The sequence below is a fragment of the Dromaius novaehollandiae genome, chromosome 1, assembly GCF_036370855.1.
Source record: "Dromaius novaehollandiae isolate bDroNov1 chromosome 1, bDroNov1.hap1, whole genome shotgun sequence".
Lineage (NCBI taxonomy): Eukaryota > Metazoa > Chordata > Aves > Casuariiformes > Dromaiidae > Dromaius > Dromaius novaehollandiae.
Window position 1 is genome coordinate 99,540,129 of NC_088098.1, and position 21,264 is coordinate 99,561,392.

The 21,264-nt window shown below is 43.5% G+C and overlaps 1 protein-coding gene across 4 annotated transcripts; it reads left to right on the forward strand.

Annotated features, from left to right (window-relative positions):
* The first annotated feature begins 2,198 nt into the window (after positions 1–2,198).
* On the forward strand, positions 2,199–20,377 carry LOC112996776 (OX-2 membrane glycoprotein-like). 4 transcript variants are annotated; one of them, XM_026122445.2, is made up of 6 exons: positions 2,199–2,254; positions 4,819–4,900; positions 5,706–6,032; positions 6,687–6,953; positions 8,831–8,947; positions 17,910–20,377. In XM_026122445.2, the coding sequence occupies exons 2-6, from the start codon at positions 4,843–4,845 to the stop codon at positions 17,915–17,917; spliced, it is 777 nt and encodes a 258-aa protein (XP_025978230.2). In that variant the 5' UTR covers positions 2,199–2,254; positions 4,819–4,842; the 3' UTR covers positions 17,918–20,377. The 4 variants fall into 4 exon arrangements, 3 of the variants coding, with proteins under 3 accessions (XP_025978230.2, XP_025978232.2, XP_025978233.2); XR_010392076.1 differs by lacking the exon at positions 2,199–2,254 and adding an exon at positions 2,263–2,440 and having other exon boundaries at positions 6,687–6,904; XM_026122447.2 differs by lacking the exon at positions 2,199–2,254 and adding an exon at positions 2,263–2,440.
* The last annotated feature ends 887 nt before the right edge of the window (positions 20,378–21,264 follow it).

Below are 21,264 nucleotides of genomic sequence, written 5' to 3' on the forward strand. Positions count from 1 at the left end.
TGACCACTATAAAGGCATCTTTGTCAAAAAACTTTGGCAGGGTCTTGAAATTGTCTCATGTCCAGCTTTCTTTTTTTTCCCCCATGAGCACTGATGCTTTAAAACAGGAGGCTTTCTAGAGCCTTGTAACAGAAATTTTTAAATTGCTGCGAATGAAGTATGAACACAAATGTGTATCTGCATTTGTGAAAGCACCAGGAGAAACAGCAAGCAGCAGACACAGTGCTGTGTATTGATAACAAAGGACGCTCTCATTAGTTGATCAGTTTGAGAAATGGGTTGTTTCCGTCAAGCCCAGGACAGAGTTCTGATAAAATTACAACAGAAACAACCTGTAGATGGGCGATCCTACAGTATAACAACAGGAAGGCGGCAGGGAGATTGCAGTGTATCACCCACCCCATCGCTTTTCCTCTTAGCCCAACAGGAAGATAATAGCCAAAGACCACTCCCAAAGATATAAAAGACATGGCCAAAAATCAGTTTGTCATCAGTAACACAGAGGAACCCAGAAGACACGGCGAGGGCTCGACAGAGAGCATCCCCTGAGCCCCCCCACTGCTGCGACTTTGTGCTTGCGAGTATGAGACTGTGTGTAAAATCAGCTTGCTTAGAAATTTCTGTATAATAAAATCACCTCCCATTTCCCTAAGATTTTTCACTGAGTTTTTACACAAACTTCCTTCAGCCTCATGTCAGAAAGAAGGTATTTTTTGCTTATCTGGCTTGAGGGTCCAGAAAAGAATCACCCTAGTCTTAGCGCTCAAAACTTCATTGGTGATGATGGCCCGGCTATTGACCTGTTGCTAGCAGTTAATATTCCAATTTGTGATAATTAAGAAAAAAAATCCATATTTTCCAGGTTGACGATAACTTTAGTAGATTTGTTACATAACTTTCAGTGAGGCTTTGCAATAAATGAGATCAAGAAATTTATACAGTCCAAGAAACCCGACTTTCTGGAACACTGGGTATTCACAACCCAGCACCTGTGAATGTCACAGTTCTTAACTATTTTTGTAGTTTATTATTATTATTCCATCATCTTGCTGCCATTGGATTATTGTTTTCCTGTTTTATGACAGTATGAAAATCTGTAACAGTTCCACCAGGAATGAATTTTTATTATTAACATCAAAGTGAAATCAGGGAAGAATATGCTTTGAACATAGAAACACTTTGCTTTGTTGCATGTTGGAATACAATCCAAAATTTCTTTAAAAATAGACGGGAGTTCTGTTTTATGCTGCAATCCTTTTCTCAAAAGCAGTGTGATCATCCGTCTTGGGGAACAATTGGAATTAATTCTGTGTTTAGAGTCCTGGAATTGTTAAAATCTTACGGTCTTTCAGTGTTTACTGTGTTCTTAGCTGAAGCAGTTCAGAGAACAATCAGTTAATTTTGTTAATATTAGTAATCCTTGAAGGAAAAATGGAGGGAGTACTTGGAGTTCCTGATAAAAACACAAAGGCTGAAGGAGGAAAACAGCCTGTTATATTCCTGGCAGTTCAGCCCTTAGGGGAAGGAAATCATTTTCAGCAGATTCCAGAGGCACTTGAGCCCTGGCAGATGCTAAAATGTGTTTATAGTTTTGCTGCTGGGTGATTAAAAAAGAGCAGGGCATGGACCCACGGACCCACAATAGGCTCTCCTTGTTGGTGTGCAAGGCTGAAGCCCAACTCCGTGACCACTGTCACCCCTAACCCATCATGGGAGCGACAAGGCAAATGTCGCGCATGTCCTGGAGGAGGAGGGTCCGGGCAGCTACAGCCTGGCCTGGCCTCCAGCCCGTCCCTGGAGGACTGCGGAGCCGATGCCCCTCCAAGCCCGCCAGGCACAAGCAGAACAAGGAGGTGGCTGGTGTCCGTGCGACTTCCCGGCGGGCAGAGCAGGACCCGGCCGCCGCCGGCAGCAAGAGGGGCGGCCGTGCGGGCGAGGACACGGCGGCGGCGGTCAGCAGCACCCTGCTCGCCCAAGCGCTGCGAGAGGGACCGCCGGGCGCGGCTCGGCTTGGCCGTCGGGGCTCAGGGGGCGGCGGTGCCGGCCCGCCCGGCGGTGGGTCGCCAGCCGGCAGCGCTGCTCCGGTGCCGCGGGGCGGCCCCGGGGCGGTGCAGCGGAGGTGGCCCGGGGAGGCGGCCCCGGCCCGGCCCGGCCCAGCCGGCCCGGCGCTGCCCGGGGGGGCGCCGCGGCGGGAGGCGCAGCGCAGCCCCCGGATGGCTGCCCGGCCGTCTGCGCCCCCGGGACACCGCCGCGAGTAAGCGCCGGCTCCGCGCGGGTTTTTCTCGGGTTTTGCTATTTTGGGGGTTTGTTTTGTTTTTTCCTCTCCTTAAATGTGTTCAGCCACCGAGCGCGGAGATTAGCGTCGGAGATCCCGCGGCTGGCACCCAGAGCGGCCGCGCTGCAGCTCGCAGCCGGGCACAAGCTGCGGTTTGTCCGGACGGTAAAGTGCACTGAACACCGGAGGGGTTGGGGGGGCGAGGGGGTTGCAGGGGCTTGAGCCGTTTCTGTGCTCCGAGTGTTTCTGGATATCGTAATGCAGTGGTGCGTGGGCTCCGGCCGCCGTTAGACCTGCGCGTTTTGCTTTAAAAAGTATACTTCGCCAAAAGTATGAAAGGTTTTTAAAAGCTGATTGGAAAAGAATCATAAAAGGTCACTGAGGGCAATTAAATACAGCAGTGGGGACACAGTCTGTAGCTCAGGAAACTTCTGAGATGCAATTTGAAAGAGCAGAGCATGGGAAGGATCGCTTTTTACTTGCCCTGCTCTTACGCCTTTTCTTTTGCTTTTCCCTCCTAGTACACTAGAATAGGTCTCTGACTTAGAGGGACTTTTTTGTGACCGGTACAGCTGCAGGATATGCTGGTTCCTCATTGTAGGACATCTTGTAGCTATGGTGGGTCAGAGCAATGGTGTGTGAAGGAATTCACCAGATGCTAAAGCAGCGAGATAGTAGAATATTATTGAAAATTGTGCTTTCCTGAAGGTGTAGCACATCTTTCTGGGGTTTATAAACATTTGGCAACCAGAAACTTCTCTCTGGTCTTTTATACTGGCCATTAATTTTTGCATATTTTTAGGAATATCTGTCTGAACATTTTAGTGCCATGCTGAAGTATCTGACTATGCTCTATCGTCTGGCAAGTTCATTACTCATTTGGCTTGTTGCTGACAAATTCTTATTTCTTGATTTTATGTTTAAGAACTTAGTGTGCATTCATGCTTCTTAGCTGTGGAGTTGTGTAAGGAGTTGTTTTGGCCCAGAGAGTTTAAAATGTAAGGGCAGGCTACTTCAAGTGTGTGCGTGTGTGTTATGTGCACAAGTTTGCTGGTAATTTGTTTTTTAAAAGCAATTTCCTTTCTCCTTCTCCTTCATTTATTCGTCAGCCCTTGCTTTCTAGAATACTATGATAACACAGAAAATGCTTACAGTTCCTTCAGTTTTCTGTTTGTTGCATGTTGTGAAAAACTTGTAAGAGTTGGAGTTTGTCTGTGTTCTTGATAGGACACATTGCCAAGAAGCATCAGCTAGCCTTGCTGATACTGGCAAGAAGTTCAGGGGTACGTGATATGTGTTACAAAAATACTTTTTGTCAAATAAATTTTTCCGCTTATATGATGCAAGCTTCAGTTCCAGGCAGGTCAACAAGGCAGTTGTATTATGGCAGCATTAACTGATTGAGGGAATGAAGAGCAAGTCAAGAGTTATTCAGTAAGGAAAGCAGAAACACAACCTCTCTTTTGCCACTCCCCCTCCTTGAGAATATATTTGTATGTAGTAGGTGCAGTATGCCCCAGAGGTTCCCCAGTTCATTATGTTTTGGGCAGATGGAGAGTCCTGAAGCCCTCAGAGAAGATTCTTCCAATTTAACCCTTCTGTCTCTCGTGCAAACTCTACCTCTCTCCCACTGCTCCAGCTAGTCCCGGGGCATCTGCTGCTTCATAAATTGCAAGCAATACATCGGGCGTTTTGTGGAAGCCACTGGGCACCCTGCACAGCTCTCCTCTCAGTGAGTTGCTGCAACAGTTGGCCTTTGATATTAATGGATAACTTGTTGATTAATAAAATAAGGGCGGGGGACACGGGGGGGGGGAAAATCATTCCCTAGGGATATCTGAACAACTCTACTGGCTCAACAATCCAGTTTCTTTCTAAACCTGTGCACAGCTTGAACCCTTGCAGTGATCACAAAAACTCTGCGTTAATGGGTCCCACCACTAAACTGTTTGTTGCGTTAACAAGAACTTCCTTCAGTTCATCTGAAATGGTCCACTTTTAGCAGTTAAATTAGGTGTCACCTAGTGTTTGTGCTGGAAGAAACAGCGAGTAACTATTTCTGCTCATCTTCTGCTGCTAATGTTTGTTTAGACCTTTCTACTATCACAGTGAGAATCTATACAATTTTTTATCTGCTCAGGTGGGTCTCTGAGCTACAAGAGACAGGGTTTCAAATGCATGTTTAAATTAAACCCATTGCTTTGCTTTGCATGCATGAATTCATCCCTTCAGTAATTCAGTATCCATGAGCAAGTGCTCTATGAAAGAGTTAACTGCTGTTTGCAATTCTGGCTATAAATGTGAGTCCTTCAGGAACAATTCAGAAAATGAATGCCTTTCTAACTTCTGTCACACAATATTTTGCTCCTTCATCTCAGCAATTTTTATGTTGTGTAGTAGGACCTGTGAAATTTGCTGTCTGCCATTCATAAATACATTTTTCTTATGTGACAAAGCAACTGTAATACTCACACCGTGGAGAGGTGGTATCACTGGAAGATGATCTGTTATTAAGTTGTACATCTCTTCTCATCTCTCTTCAGGTGAAGGGGATTCTGCCTTCCAAAATGACTTTCCAGGCTCTGCTTCTGAGTCTGTTTTGTGTTGTGCTTGGAAAAGCAAGTGGTAAGTTGGATTTCCTCTTGTCTGTCTGCAAATTGTTGGAGGTCTGATCTCTGATTCCTGAAGCTTCACCAGTGAGAGTATGGGCCAGGAAAAAATAAGGATAATACAGATCGCTGGTCCTATCCGAGGTACATTAGATAGCTGAGACATATACATGGACCTGGTAGATGTGACACAGGATCTGCTGGAGAAGCATTTGGAGGTGGGGACACCCACCCCTATAGCGACACTGGACACCCCTGTTTAGGCAACTGTGTTGAGCCCTAGGGGAGAGTTCACAGCTTCCCATGCTGTATCCTCTCCTCAGCACCCAGTCTCTCTCTTTTTCCCCTCTGTTTCAAACACGTTGCAAACTGAAGCTATATTGTCCAAACATTCTCTTTAGCCCATTTCTCCACGCAGTTCTCTGAGAATGGCTTGGTATGTGCCTTCCTTGTGCATTCAATCTTCCTCTAGCTTTTTGAGAACAAAAATCACTCACGTGTCTGCTGAAGATGGGAAGCTGTGCATGGATTTAACAAAACTGAAGTGAGTCTGCAGGGCCTGGTACAGAAATGGGGTGTGTCTTTTCCTGTTAAAGAGTCTAGTGGAAAAAGGCAGGGTCTCAGCTAGTGTAAATCAAGATCACTCCATTGACTTCTAGGATCATACCAGAGCAGGACTTCTAGGTGTGGGAAAACCACAGAAACAATATGTCATTAATAAATTGCTATGTCTGTTGGTAGTCCAGGCCTTAGAGTTGGCTACTTCTTTTAGATATGAGTATGATACTAGCTCATTTCATTCACTGTTTCTGTTGCTGCAGTGGTTACGCAGACGGGCCACAGAAATGTGAAGATGGGTGATAACGTGACTCTGAGCTGTGTCCTGACAGAGCCCAAGGATGTTCTGCAAGTGACGTGGCAAAAGGACTCTGAAAAATCACATGAGAATATAGCTACATACAGCAACATGAAAGGACTAAAGATTCACAAGCCCTTTCAGGACCGAATGAATTTCACAAGTCTGGTTCTTAATGAGACAAACATCACTTTTTGGGACACTAGAATGGATGATACGGGATGTTACACATGCCTCTTCAACGTTTTCCCCCTTGGCTCCTTCTCGGGACGTACCTGCCTGAGAGTCTTTGGTGAGGTTCTCTAGAGGAATATGTCTCTAACGGAAAGCAAGATGTTTTCTCAGCCCCAGCATTTCCTTCAGTGGACTCAGAAAGTCCAGTGAGAGGAGCTTGCTGCATGGAACGTGGCATAGAAATAGGGCTTTATTACTGCAAGCAGGACTCTGTAGGGTTGTATTCAAGCCTGTTGCAGTTTTAGCTCCTGAGCTGTTGTTTTTCATTATTTTGTGAGTACTAACTGAAAAGCAGCTAAAAGTGGGATCTTTGTGCAGCCCCTGAGCAGCTGGTGTGCAGACCAACACGTTGACTCTGTGTCCTGTGGGTGCCAGGTATGACTCCAGTGCTGTGAGCTGCCATGCCAAATCCTATCACTGATGGGGGATTAGCAAACAGGAGAACAGCAAGGACCAAAAAATGGTTTTACTTGACAAATTATTTTAAAATCTGGGATTTCAGATCATGTGAAACTTTTGCAGTATATCATTTCAGTACAAGGCTGAGTCATGGGGAAGATCTGGGCCAATGTGCTTTTCTTGTGTTCTTGTACTATGGGCCTGTGTGAGAATTCAGTGAGCTCTGCTTTGGTTGATACCGGTTAAATTGCTATCGCTGCTTCTGACCAGGTGCTCTCTGTGGTGATGAATTGTTTTGTTTGTGTCTTGGAAGGTCTCAATGCATCTGTCCATTATAACATTTCCGAAGGGCATTTGACAGCCATCTGTAATGCTGTTGGCCTCCCAGAGCCTACCATCAGCTGGAACAGCTTGTTCAATTCTACTCCAATACAGGAGGAGGTCAGGCACGCCAATGGGATGGTGTCTGTCACAAGTAGGCTGGAGATCTACGACTTGCGGAGCCTCAGGGGGCAAGAGTTGACCTGCAAAGTAAGCAACAAGAATGAAGAAATGGAATTGCCCGTGAAAATGAGAAAGGGTGGGTGAATGATACAAGTTACGTGTTAGCGTTCTCTTAGCCTCCATCTTTTGCACTAGCATGTTTGGACCTGCTGTGAAAGAGAGGGTGTGAGATGTGTGTGTGCCAGGTAAGGAAGGAAGCCCTACTCTGCCTTCATCCTTGAGAGAGCAATATATTGTGGTGTTCCCCACAAAGGAGAAAAGCCAAACTAGGCAGCTATGCGTTTTAGAAGCATCACGCATTCTGTAGCAAGTGGAAGCTCAGTTTCCAGATAGGCCTTTCTCATTTCTTTGACAGTCCAAAGACATATATCAAGTGAAAAATATTTATATCAAGAGAAAACTCTGTGGGTGGAAGTTTGCCAAAGTGGAAGTTTGGAAATAGATTATCTTCGAACAACAATTAATCAAATGTCCCAGTTAAACCTATTACATGTTTTGATACCGCATTCAGTTAACCTTCTGCGCAGGATGTTTTAATTTTCCTGACATTTTTACTAAGACAGGCACACACTGCAGTAATCATCAGGGAAGAATAGCTTTTCAGGCAGACAGGAAGGTGATCAGTTGTAGATACTTATGCTGGTTCTTTGGGGAAATCTTAAATACATCAATGTCACATCTAAACACCTTGCAGTGCCAATTTATTTCTTCTTCCAACATTCTGCTCTGCTGGAGCAATATTAGCCCAGTCCTGCAGATGAGAAAGAGAAACATTATAAGCTTAAGTATCAGCCTTAGTTCACTCAGGAACGTTATGATATAGCCTAATTTAAAATTCAGATGTCTCCAAGTCCAGAGCCGTAAAGACCATTTTCCTGCTTTGTGGAAATTAAGAAGACAGGAAAAGCAGTTTGAGATTGTGAATTAAATCCCTTAATAAGTGCTAAGTGAAAAGTGATTATTATAGGAGAAATAGTAAAGAAAAAAAATCTGAATTTTAAAATTTTCTATCAAAAACTTCAAAGCAAATTAGTTCCTAATTCTCAGTGATGTTAACTGAAAAATCATAATAAATCTTTCTATCCTTTCCGAAATGCAGTGTTCTTTTGTTTTGTTTTGTTTTGTCTTGTTTTGTTTTATTTTGTTTGAAAAGGAAATGTGTATCTGAAAGCAAGAGACTGAGATTGCTGTTATTCATTGCTAGGAAAATGAAAAATTAGTTAATAGCCCATCGTTTTAGCAATCTAGCCTTTCAGAGGAAGAGAAATTCAAATGAAAAGTTGAACCTAGCTATGCTAAAGGACATAGTAGTTTCAGCTTGATCCAAATAAAATTTAGTTCAGTGAGTTTTCCCACTGACATCAGTGAGCTTTGAACTGAGTCTTCCTATTATTTTGATTAATGACAATCAAATGAAATGGCTAATGCCTGACCCGAGAGGACCATTTGCACTGGAATGTTGGTTAGAGCTACTTGGAGGCATCAAAACCATGGGCGTACTTTCTTTTTTGAAAGTTAACTTAGTCTTTGCAACAGGGATAGAAATGTTTAACAGTAAAAGAAGTATGTGTTATTTTGCAAACAAGAACTTGGATTCTGGAGGAACTTGGATTCCGGAGGAACAAAGAAATTCTTTGGGAAGTGTTATGACTTGTATAAAATTCTGCTTATGTACATGTGCCAACTGCCATACCAGGGATGGGAACTGACAGTTTTTTTTGCTGTGGATGAACTCGAGCACATTTTTTTTGACAATGCGTTTTCTGGAAAGCAGTAGGCAGGTATGTTTGGCTTTGAAGATACACACACTCACTCCCTCTTTTGAGCAATTGCTGCTTTCATGTAGCTTAGCAATTACTTTCACAAAATCTCAGTTAGGAACCCTTGCCATTAATCAGGCTCTTTTTGCTCTTTTTTCCTATATAAATCATCTTTTTTTCTTGTTCTTCACAGAAGAGTCATTCTCATTCCTTGGGCTGATGATTACTTTGGGGATTTTACTTGTCGTCTTCATTCTGATTGTGATTGCAGTGTGGTGGAGGAAGAAGATATGCAAGAGGGGTCAAAGCGGTGAGTCATCTGCTGCATGGAAACTGACAGTTTGCACAGAGCAAAAGGTCTCGCAAGGTGTCTACACAGAGAAATGACACTTCACTGAGATATTATTAAGGGCTATGACACCATCATATTGCACATGGAAACTTCATAATAATGTGACTAAAATTATTAGAGGTTGCCCCAGTATCATGTAAGTTTAGGAGCTATTTTCCTACTGTTACTGCCAAAGGGCAATACATGACTGCAGATTAGGAGGAGAGGTTACAAGCAGAGCAAGACACACTGCCTGTATTTTGCTTTCAGGTGGAAGTCTTAGCAGACGTAAGTAATTCAGTAGCCATTCTTGCCTTCACAGAGGGACACAAACATATTCAGTCCAAGTCTACTCAGAGAGTTTTTGGCAGGAGAACTGGTACATTGGAGAGAAGCTGCGCATGAAGCATGATGTGCCCTTGAGAGAAGGGCTCTCTTCTGGTCATGGCACACTTATGCATTTTAAGACAAAATCACATAATATGATTGGGGAAGTTACTGAGTCTGAGTGGCTTCCAATTTGGTGTATGAGACTAATTACTAATGCTGAATTAAGGAGATATTGAGGTCAACACAATTGTTCTTGTATGTGTGATGACCTGATAAACCTGATAAATAATCAGATCTCTGGTCTTAATTACTAAGAACTGTGTAGAAAAGTAAAAAAGTAGAGAAGGGAAACCAGGTAAGAAGTAGGAATGAGTGAAAAAGGCAAGACATTGAAGAAGCCAGCCATGTGCGGACGAGATAGAGTCTTCAGCTTCAGAAATCACAGAAATGTGATCGCCTTTGTTAATCTCACTCTTTTATGAGTAGATCAAGATGGTGTGTCTGGCTTTAAAAATTCTATTACTGTGTTTAGAAGTAGTTTCTGAAGCCAGCACACATTAACTCCTGAATGTTTAAATAGTTGTTTCAGACTGATAATGTGACTTCATGTAAAGAGGTATTTCCAGGAATGTCAGACTGTGTGAGCCTAGACGCATAGTATTTACTGTAAGGGGGAGTCATCTAATAGATCTGGCCTTGCTAGAGGTACAAAATGTTTCACTGAGAAAAAAGAGAAGCAAGTGCTTTTTAGCTCCCAAATAAAACTTTAATCGTAGAAAGTGTTGAGCAGCTTTGCATCAATCCTGTAAGCAATTCAGAAAAGGGAAGAAATGGTACAGTTCTTTAAATCACTGCTTAAAAACAAACTACTTTTAACATTTGGAATTTCAGACCAACATGGAGGTTAAAAGACAGAGATAAAAAGCTTCATGTCTAAAACTGATGCACAAAATTTGGAAAGGGCCCATGCAGAGAGTTGAAAGTCTTGAAGAGAATTTACAAACGCATGGGCCATGAGTTAGTTCTTTATTTCTTTTTCTTAAGGGATTAAAAAAAACAGGTAAGATGCTCATAAGAAAGATGTATCCATACACACCAGCTTGCACTAAGCAGATGGTGAAGGAGAGACCTTGACGAAGAGGTGACCTGGCAGAGGTCTGTGATCACCTGCTGGAGTGGATCAGGGATTGACCAGGCAAAGAGGGAGCTAAAAAGTGCAGGTAGTGTCCTGCACAGGTGAGAAGCTATTTTCTCATGTGCCAGATGAGGAGCACCACGCTCGGATGCTGGGACTGCACTGCTGACTGAAGCAGGAGCAAGATCACACACTGAAATGCTGCTAGGCTGTATCAGGCTGCTTAGCTTTGGACGAGGCTGAGGATGTTAATTAACCTGCTGGCATGATTTTGGCCCTTGGTAATCAGCTGCTCCCCAGGTAATGCATACACGTGGTTCCAGCAGTGGCGTGTAACAGGACCATTCCCAGCAGGCAGCATGGTTAGCTTTACAGCCTTTTTCCTCACCCTGTACTGTCCACTGTGTAGCAGGCTTTGGACCCTTGAGCCATTCATGCATCCTTGTGCCACGTCGCGCCAGACAGTTTCTTGCTGCGAAGACACCACTGAGATGCACAACGACAGAGCCTGAATGTTATTTTGGATACTTGAAACAGAACATCCTTCCCACACGCACAAAAGCATACATCAGTCTTAGGTACACAAGGTTACTATGAAGGATCAGAAGAGACCTATGGTTAAGTGCTGAGCAGTGGGGGCAAAATCATTCTGAGTTCCTTGGCTCTGGGGCCAAAAATAGCCTTTGGCTGTGGATCAGCAGTACAGATGTAGCCAGATTCTGCTGCAGTGAGAGGAATCATGTATCTATGAATACAGATGGATTCTCTTCAAAATTTTTGAGAGTGGGCTGAGTTAAAGTGAGGGGCAACACATTCAGGATATTTGTTTTCTGTACAGTCTGTTCTCTCTTTTCCTACCTGTTAAGTAAGGAGGTATTGCTGGAGATGTTATTTCAAAATTGTCTCCCAAGTCCTTCTTGTGGTGGGCCTGGAGGTTTACACCTTGAAGGAGGTAGCTGGCAGTGGGCAGTGGTCATGTTTGCTGTGATTTTAAGAAATGATGTACTGCTGCTCCCAGGAACGGCTGAGAGGATGGGCTGCTGGGACACAGGTCACAACACTTTATAAAGTCTAGACATCGGGTTGGTAGTCTGGTGTGTGCCAGGGGATGTGCAGGTAGGGATAATGTCAGGATGCTGCTTAGAGACTTCAGGTTAGTAGGGCTGGATCCCCTGACCTGATCTGTGGAGGGTCTAAAAGGCAGTTCAGCCAGATAGGATGACTCAAATCTTAGAAATAATTGAGTGTGCATGTTTGGTTTCAGTTGTCAAACCTAGAGCCAAGAAAGATGGGATGAAAATTACGTGATATTTTGGGCATTTTGGTTTTCTAGTCCCAGAATCAAAACCAAAAAGCTTCATTTTGTTCCACATGAAGTGTTTCTTTTTGAAAAGAAATCCTTTGAGCACACTTGTAAGGAAAGCATAAGAAATAGTAAAGAATGATGTATTTACACTCAAGGGGCTGTGGTCCTTCTTTTTTAGTTAATAACTCAGAGGATAGAGTGCTCCCTGGGCCAGCAGGAACATGGGTCCTCACACCCTGCTGCTCGGAGAGCATCCGGCTCCGCAGCCCCATGCATGTCCTGGGGTGTCACAGTGTCAGAATTTTGTGTAAATAAGTATTCATTGGGGCAGAGAGGGTAAATCAGGTAAGCAGTGTTTAGCAGTGGATGTAAGTTTGTTGCTTTAGAGCTTATTGGTAAAAGCAGATTTTTAGGGACTTCAGTTGTCAGTGTTCCTTCCTACTTATAGTGGGTTTTGAGTAGCTGTGATGCCAGGGTGTGGCTTCTACAGGAGCCTTTGAAGTCTTTTTGCCTGTGTTTTTTTAATGCAGCCTAGTTTGTGTCGGTCTTGTTCTATATCTTTTCAGTTGCTCTTCAGTGTTTACTTTTGAAAATGCCGTGCACTGACTCAGATTCCTTTTGCATAAAGGCAACATTACTTTATCTAAAGTAATTTTGACCAGCTGGTCCTCTTCCTTTATAAGGTGGCCAACATAGGCAAACGTGTAGTCCATCTTCCTAATGGACATCTGTTTCCCTGAAAGCCTCATTAGTTAGGCAGTTGGAAAACTCTCTAACACTGGTGCAGTTTGATTACTCTGCTACTATCTGATTTTTTGGTTGTTCTTGTTTATCCATTGCTAAAAGTTACTTACTCTTCATCTTGCATATGATTCCACTGTAACCTTCCCAGCCAAATCCTGAGTATGCCAAGAATAGCTGTAGAGCTACAGTAACTTTTAACACTGTGTTTAGAATGTATTACCACTCTAGAGCTAGCACATTTTAAGGAGGAAATCCCCTACACCTCCTTATCTTGCCTCTAAACAATGCACATTAGACCCAGCTCTAGTATTGTAGTGGTTTGGTTTTCGCCTGATCATCTTTGAATTTGAAATTTATGGCCTTTAAAGCGTTGTTTACAGCAGAGTAAACCGAAAGAGCATAACATTTGGTCGAAGCCCTTCTCTGGGCTTACTCTGCAGTATCCTTGTATATTCTGTTGGAGCGAAGAACAGCGCCTATGTACATACTTCTGGACACAGGTCTTACAACAGCACAAAAGAGAGCTAACAGCAGTGACTGGGGGATGGCAATTACTTTCTGAGGTTGCTTTCTGGGATTTCAATGCTTATTTTCCTTCTGCACTAGACTGAAAGTGAAGGCTTTCCAGTTTTGTCAGGATGCCTGTTTTTTTAGCTTGAAACAGTGGCTTTTTATCTGGGTGTCTGGGGACTCTTCTGTGTCAGAGTTTCTGCTGTACTGCTTCTGCTGCTCAGAGTAGGGTGTTTTTTTTTGGTTTGTTTTGTCTATTGTTGCTTCACCCTCCCCATGGCAGACACTTGGGAATCAGATGAGGAGCTGGAGCTCATAACTGTTGTCCCATGCCTCAGACATTTGCCTTAGGTCCCACATGACAGAGCATACACATAGTCTGCTTTTCTCCAAAACCATCTCGAGTGTAGCGTCTTCAAAGCCTGGCAAGTTGGCAAAACACCATTTATTTGGAAACAAACTGAGCAGTCTTAGTGGCAAGAGCTGACACTAAAGCGTCAAAAAGCTCAAATCTTCATCCTCTGCCACATAGAGGCACACCTAGCTGTGCCTGTCACTTGAGTAAGTGCGATGAGCAGGCTGCTAGCAATTACCCGTCTGCAGGTGTAATTTCCCCTGTGCTGGAGGGTTTTTCAGTGCTACTCTGTTTTTGGTAAAAAGTTACACCTTTTCCTAAGTGGTTCAACTAATAAAGCTTAATTGTAGACTGCACCAATGTAAAGCAGTCTGGTTGATGTCTCCTCCAAGCCAGGTATCTGGACCTAGAGACTGTTAGTCTAAATAAATTCCTGTGGCTCCTCTATTACACACGTATCTCAATCTGAACGCTCTCCATGGCATCAGATGTTTCTTCAAGACCTGCAAGAAACTTGTATTTCAGCCCAGCCAGTTGAGAGGCTTTAGAGTCAGTGCTCAGGACCTGGCAGGTTCCAGGGGGGTTAAATGCCACACAAAGTGTTTTCTGGAGGCTTGTAGTGGTCTGTGAAAAAGGTTTATTTCTGAATGGATATATATGCTGAAACGATTTTTTTAGCGTGGGTGCGTAAGTAAGAACAGCTGATCTTTCTTGGGTGGCTTCTGTATGTTTTGCCATGTGTGAGGTTTGAAAAATAGGGCAGATCCCAGTCATCTAGGAATGCTTACAAGAGCAAGCACTTGCACAAGCTCTCCATTGCTTTGTTTTTGTTTACGCTACAGATGAGAGCTATTTCTGGAAGAGCCATTTTACCGCTCTTCTCTAGTGCTGACTCAGTTTGGGGAAGGCGAGATTGTTTATAAGCTTCGGCTGAAAAATTATCTTGCTTCTTAGTTTATCTGTACGACTTTGCTTGTTTCTTCAGTGGATTTACTTTGATATGTGGCTCTTGTTTTTCTTAATAGCGAGACCTCTAATCGTTATGAAGAGCACAGTCACAAGGCAATGTTAAGAGACTTTTCAAAATTATTTTTGCCAAGAGTGACAGCCAAATATCAGCCTTTCAGGTGGTGAACTCAGTACAAAACTCCCTCTCGTGAGCTGCCTGGATGACATGCTCTCTGCTTACAGAGGAATGGGGCTTGGGCAGGGCTGTCCCAGCTGGGCAGTCCCCTTTTCAAAGCACCATGGTTTTCTCTCAAATGGGGCTTTAGCATGAGTGGGAAGTTATATTTGTCCTGTTTTGAAATAGAATTTGAGATAACAAATTCGAGACAACAAGCAGCCTCATTCATTTCCCCTTCTTACCACCCCACCAAAAAAAAAGAAAAAGAAAAACACAGAAAACAACCAACATAGCCAAAAAGCCCTACACGGACTTCAAAAGGAAAAGACGGTACAAAGTTTTCGGCAGAGGAGTAATTTTGATGTCAGGTTGCCCAGGGACGTGGATATTTCACAACACAAGAGTGGTGCCAGGTGCTGGCAGGGTTTGACAGCACACTGGCTGTAGACAGCTCCTGTTCCACCATCACAAATACCTTGGCCGGCATAAAAAGCAGAAAACGCAGCTATGCCCCCTGCTCCCAGCTGTGTTGGTTGACGAACAGCTAGAGCAGCTAATTGGTGCCACTTGGGCTCACGGTCCCATCCCGGTGGGCAGTGGGGGTCACAGCCTCAGTGCTGTGGTGGCCCTGCTTAGTCCAGGGAAGCTCTTCAGGGAGGTGGTGTGGGGCTTTTTGGTTTTCCACTGCCCCAAAAGGGACATGGCCCTGTGTGTTTGGGGACTGTGCACACAGCAGTGCGGTTTTCGCCTGGGAGTAGAAAATAAAGCCTGTCTGCCCCCAATAGGATGGGGGTACTGACACAGCAAACCTTTCAGAGTTCATCCTGCCTATGTAAGGGAGAGATGATTAACCAGATGTTACTAGAAACAAAGTCCCTCTTTTTTTTCCTTTCTTTCTTTCTTTTTTTTCTTCAAATGGGGGGATTTTGCTATGTGTGATTAACACAATGTCTATCCTGTGCATCATGTCTGTGCTCTGATTTCACCACAAAATAACTTTCTAGGCCCTCTTTCTTTTCATTTAAATAATAGTGCTTTGTGTACAGCCAGAAAATGGCTGGCCGCTGAAATGGAGGGAAAACAGCGTTCCTGTGATATATAAACTGTTGTAACTGTTGTTTTGCTCTTTCGATTCCCCATTTAGTTCCTTGGTAAGAATTAAGGTGCTCAATTCAATAAGGTGCTTGGTAAGAATAGGTGCTCAATTCTGAAATATTTTTTTGTTTAGAAAAGGACATGAAAACCTCTCTATTATACTTCTAGGCCATACATAAGGAGGCCAGGAATTTTGTTTTTCACGTCTCCACTGATTTATTTGTTAGCTGTCATTTTTTAAGTAGGATATTACATTGTCTTAATGTGGGTGCCTTTTGGATAAATTACTTGTCGTTGAAATGAGTGTCAACAGTAGGCCGGACATAAATTCAGTACGTTAAACATTAAAAGCTTTTTCCACTGTGATGTTTTCAAGAATCCTGTTACATTGTATGTTAATAGAATTTTCCCCTGATACCCCTGATTTCCTCTAATTATTAGTCATGTTAACCAAGAAGGACTTTTTTAAAATGCCCTATGAAAAAGAAATACTTTCAGGGGTCATAGACTGGAGGCGACTCAAACATCAGAGCTAAATTTTGGAATATTAAGCCATTAGTATGTTCAGCAAATATCCTTATTTGTGTATTTTCAAAAACAGGAAAGTCAGTTTGCTTTTCATGGTTTATAAATCCTTTTAGGTTTTTGCATATTCCCAGTCTCAGTGTCGTGTTCTGAATTCTGCAGTGTGTGGTTGCCATAGCTGAAACACTGTCTTATTTAGTAGCAGGTATCTAATCATTTGTTTAAAATTCACATAATCTAGTCTTCAGATCAACTTTTTTCAAAGTCTGAAGTATTATTTGAAGAGGAATGGGTAGTCTTAGTTTAATGAAAACACAGAACAGTGTAATAATTTTACCTATTCCTTTTGTAATTGTAGGAAAAGGTGAATGTCCTATTTCTTTTTTTCAGTAAGTCATTCCTCTTATACGCAGATGGATTAATACTAATCCTGAAAATTTGTCACGCTGTACTCCGTGTCTCTTGTTTGGGAATGTCTTCGTATTTTTGCTCTGCCGTTTACATACGCAGTGAGGCTTTGTATTCAGCTGCCAATTTTGTACAGTCAGAAAGGGCTGTTGCAATTGTCCGGTTGCTTTCAAGGTACCTTACTAAATTTTCAGGGGATGCAAGGGAAGGAATCTCAAACCATGCTCTTTTTGAAGCAGGAGGCAGATTCCTGTGCTGCGCTGTGTAGGTAGAGCAGGTGGCTGGGGCCAGCGAGGGCCTGCTTGCCCTGCCTGCTACCTTGGCAGTCCTCAAAGCAATAGAAACTGAAACCCTGAATAACCAGCTGCTGGTGTGAGTGAAAGTGTCCCACCTCTCATTCCTGGAGAGAGCTGGGCACGCGGCCATGAGAAGGCTGGGAGTCTGTTCTTTAACTGCATCTCTTCAGTCCATTGTCTCTAGGCACTAAAAGCTGCAGCGTAATTCTGGGCTGGGAAGATAATCTTTGGGGATTTGACAGAGTTGCCTTTTATAGCCTACTTTAAGCTGGAACTGATTTTGTAATCTTGGTGATTTAGATCACCAAGGACAAAGCGTTGATTTAAATCTTCTAATGAAATTATGTCTTCTGCTTTTATGTTTTCATTAATTTCCCTTTTTTTAAAAAAAGGAATTTTTTTCACAGTTGTACCATAGTAACTGTAGGTTTTTCTCTTGCAATCAGAAACTTGAATTTATGTGTCAATTGGTATTTTGTGTAATATAAATTTTTATCTTTTTTTTTAATACCTTTTTCAACAATGTACTTCTCTCTGCATGGGTAGAGGTGAAGTTATCAGATGATAAAGTCTTTTGGCAGCTACACCCAAGGATACAATCGCTGACTTGCTCCTGAGGTGCAATAGTTTGTAAAGTGAAGCCCTGTCCTCCACTAGTGGCAAACACCATTGCATGGTGTGTTTGCTAGCTGGGTCATTTATCGCCAAATAGAAAATGCCTTTTCACAGTACCACGTGCATGACACTTTCAGAATTGTTGTTTCCAGGCTTTCTCAGACATATGCTCCTAGAGGGCTTTCCCTCGCTTTAAGAGCAGAAGGGGAGAATCGGATAAGGTGTTGTCTCTAGTGAACAGAAGAAGCAAGGGGGAAATGCAGGTCAAAGCCTTTCCCCCCCCCCCCCCTCCCTGTGTTTTAGGGGAATGCATGACTCTGTGTGTAGCAGGGAAGTCCTACGGTTGTTCCCCCAAAGGCAGTTTTGTGGCAGTTCCTCTCTGCTTTCCCCACGGCGTATTGCCCCCTCACTGCACCCATGCTGCTCAGCAAGACCAGAGGAGACAACACAATAGCCACGATTCATCCTTTTTCTTGTTTTTTTTTCTGTCTTCTAGGATTCTAGAGGATTCCCATTCATCTACCAGATCACTACAGCCTAGCAGCCTGAAGTTGGCCTTAAAAGCAGTGACTTGCATAGCTGGAAAGTAACAACGATCAAAGGGAATTACGTCAAAACCAGAGCACTACCCTATTTAGATGCTGTGCTTCTTGCTAAAAGATTAGCACAATGATGTTTGTTATCCGGTCCAGACACTTAATTATAGAAAGTAGAACCAGGGGAAATATGCAGTCAACTCCTCTGCTGCCAGGCTATTTTAAGTGTTGCCAGTCTGCAAAATGTATTTGCCTTCTTCCAGTTGAATTTTGAAAGCCTCCAGGTTTGGAGGCTCTGCAGGCTCCCTGGGGATGCTCTTCCAGCGCTTAATAGCTATCACAGTAGACGGCTTTTTTGGTTTTTGTTTTGTTTTTTTTCCTATAGCATCTGTCTGCAATTTCGCTAGCTGCAGCTCTGCGTCCAACACCCTCTTCATATCATCTGCTTCTCTGCTCTTCCAGTCAGCTGATCTGACATTTTTCAGGGCGGCAGGCTGTATTGCTTAGCTCTCCCTAGAGCGACCTGCTGCTACAGGACTCTGATGGCACCAGCTTTGCCAGCAGCCCTAGGAAAGAGCAGTAGGGCTCCAGGCAGAAGTAGTTGTAGCTGCCAAGTGTGGATTTTTTTTTTCTTCTAGCCCTGTCTGTTCTTAGATATGTAAGTGAGGAGAAGCAGAAAGCACAACCCGGTGGATGTGGAAGTACTGGCATCCCCTTCTTGCATTTCCTTTCTATTTAACAGTGGTTCTCTCTCTGTTTTTTTACAAAAATACCCCAGCCTGCTCCTTGAGTAGCTGCCAAAATGAAGGGACTAGGCTTCTGGGTAGTTCCCGTGGTCGTCATGTGCGCTGTGCAGAGTGGTCTCCCCTCTCTCCACCCTTTTGTGTGGTTTGTCTTTGAATGCAGATGAACTGCTCTGCTGGCCAAAAGCAATTATTCCTTATTTTGACTTTGTCATGCGAGATGCTGCACCTAGAACTACCTATTGTGTGTCACTACTGTGAACTTCATGGTATCAATGGCAAGTTTGACAGAGGTTGAGTTTGCTGAAGTGCCATGTTTTCGGTAGTGGATAAAGATACTGTGCTATTGCTACAAGCTGGGATGTAACCTCACTTCTGCCCCCAGGGAGTTTCCCAGCTCCTTTCTGGTTTTTATTCCTGTTTGCAGGAATAAATGCCTGCACGTGCCCACTGGCCTGATCATTTCCAGGTGCAATGGTCCTGCCTGTCTCACCAGCTATGCCACACCGCACTGCTGGCAAGAGCGGGTGACTGCCAGGCGCTGTGTTGTGGCTCATCTTAATTTGCAAGAGGTCAGAGCCTCCATTTGCCCAGTGCCTCCTGGGGCTTGGTGAGGGCTCAATGCATATTTGTCAGTGTAGGTGTTGCTAAAAACAGGCCTACCTCTGGGCATGCCAACTGCATAGCCCATTTTACTGACAGGTGGGAGGACAGTGGGGAGTCCTCTAGAAATTTTTGTTCTACTGGTAAGTGCTAATGTCTAAGATGTGTCTCCATCTTCTGTTCTGGCTTAATATTAGTTATCCTATTGGGTTGGCCACTGTATCCTCTTGCCTGTTGGATCTGATTAGCCCCTTCTTTTTTGTGCATCTGTAATATTCTGTCGTATTAAGTGTGTGACATTTTGGATTGTGCTTTTTATGTCATATATTAATCAAACATGCCTACTGTCTGTCTGAGCATCAATGGGGAAGATTTAGCAGAGAGGAGACTTATGACTAACTGTTTCAGAGTGAGCCTTTTTGCTCAGAAGGAGTACAGTCAGAACATTATCTTCTAGAATGGCAGCCTCTTTAGAGTCTGGCCAAAAAATTGTGTGTGTGTATGTCCCCATGTATTGAGGGCATGAGAGGGGTGATGTTTGCTGTTACTATTGTATCAGCAACCTGGCTATTTTGCAGGTGCAATACGATATATTTATGTATTTTATTTTTTAAATTTAAAAAATTTGATCAAGCCAAAACACCAACTGTTCCTTTTTTTTTTGTATGCTAAAAATAGTTGGAGTACTAAAAATGCTTCATTCCAAGTTGTGGGGGTTTTATATAGTTTTGATGTAAACTTCCTTTCTGTACAGAAAGTGGGACTTCAAGGTTTTTTGTCTTGGTTCGTTTCAGGTTTTCTAGTTTGTTTGTTTTTTTCCAAAAAAGTTTTTTGAGCAAAGTAAGTTTTGGAATGAATTTAGAAAGTATATTTGACCAAAGCAACTGCAGTTTACTTCAGATTTAAAAATGACCGGTCAATCAAATTATAATTTTATATATTTTTAGCAATCTGGCGTGTCTTGTGTTTGCTGCTTAATTATTCCTTATTTAAAGTTACATGTCCTACTGATGTATTGACTGTCTTGTCTTTTGTATTTGCCTTTGCTGAAAAGATGCCAAATAAAGCAACTTTGAAAGTAAGGCTGTATGATTACTTTCACTTGCAAGTGGCACCCACACCATGTGTGGACCTTTGTAAATTGAATAGACTTAACCCAAGCATGTTAGTACCCAAGATGAGAGAAGCATCTCGCTTGAGCTGTAAGTGTGATTAAATCCCTTGGAAAAGGCAATACTAGCCTGATGTATTCTCAAAGACACATGACCTTTTGTGGCAAATTGTGAAACCACAATGATTTTTTTTCTTTATTTGTCAGGGCAACGGCCTACACTTTCCTTCTTAAAAGATGTAATGGTGAGAACTTGCTTCTGGTTAAAAGGACATGGCAACGCTCCCATCTGCCTAAAGGACTCGGAGTGGTAGGGTTATGTCCTATGTTTCGCAGTATTAGGGAAAGACAGCAATTTCTTGCTTGTCTGAGCTCTGCTGGTAGGCAAAGTAGAATTGGCCGTGGTTTCCAGAGAATTTGAGGCCGTGACATAAACTCCCACTTACAAATTTTTGGAGGAACCAAAAATCCTCCTGCTGCTGATGGTTCGTGAGGAGCGTCCCGTTGGATGCTGGCCAGAAGTTCGCTTCCCGTTGCCCTCTCCCTTGCCTGGCGTGCCAGGAGGGACGTGGGGCCCAGCAGCACCGAAACGGTGAGCCCTGGGTGGGGACTCAACCTTGCTTTAGCAGGGCGAAATGAGCACAGAGAAACAAAGCTAATGCATGGGGACGGTGGGCCGGCAGGGCAACCCAGAGGCTCTGTGTAAGGAGTTGCTTTTTGGCTGACAGCCTGCTCCTCAGAGACTGTCAAGATGTTGGCTTCTCTGCTGAAACAATTGACGGAGAATTGCTTAGTTCCTACAGCTGTGTCCTCTCTTTGTGTGCTTTTCTTCCTGGCAGGCTCAAGGCTGCTGTTACT

Excerpts from the sequence above, each read along its gene's own strand:
- LOC112996776 (XM_026122445.2), top strand. The coding sequence starts at position 4,843 with ATGACTTTCCAGGCTCTGCTTCTGAGTCTGTTTTGTGTTGTGCTTGGA. Across the intron at positions 6,033-6,686 it reads TACCTGCCTGAGAGTCTTTG|GTCTCAATGCATCTGTCCAT; the intron begins GTGAGGTTCTCT and ends GTGTCTTGGAAG. Across the intron at positions 6,954-8,830 it reads GCCCGTGAAAATGAGAAAGG|AAGAGTCATTCTCATTCCTT; the intron begins GTGGGTGAATGA and ends TGTTCTTCACAG.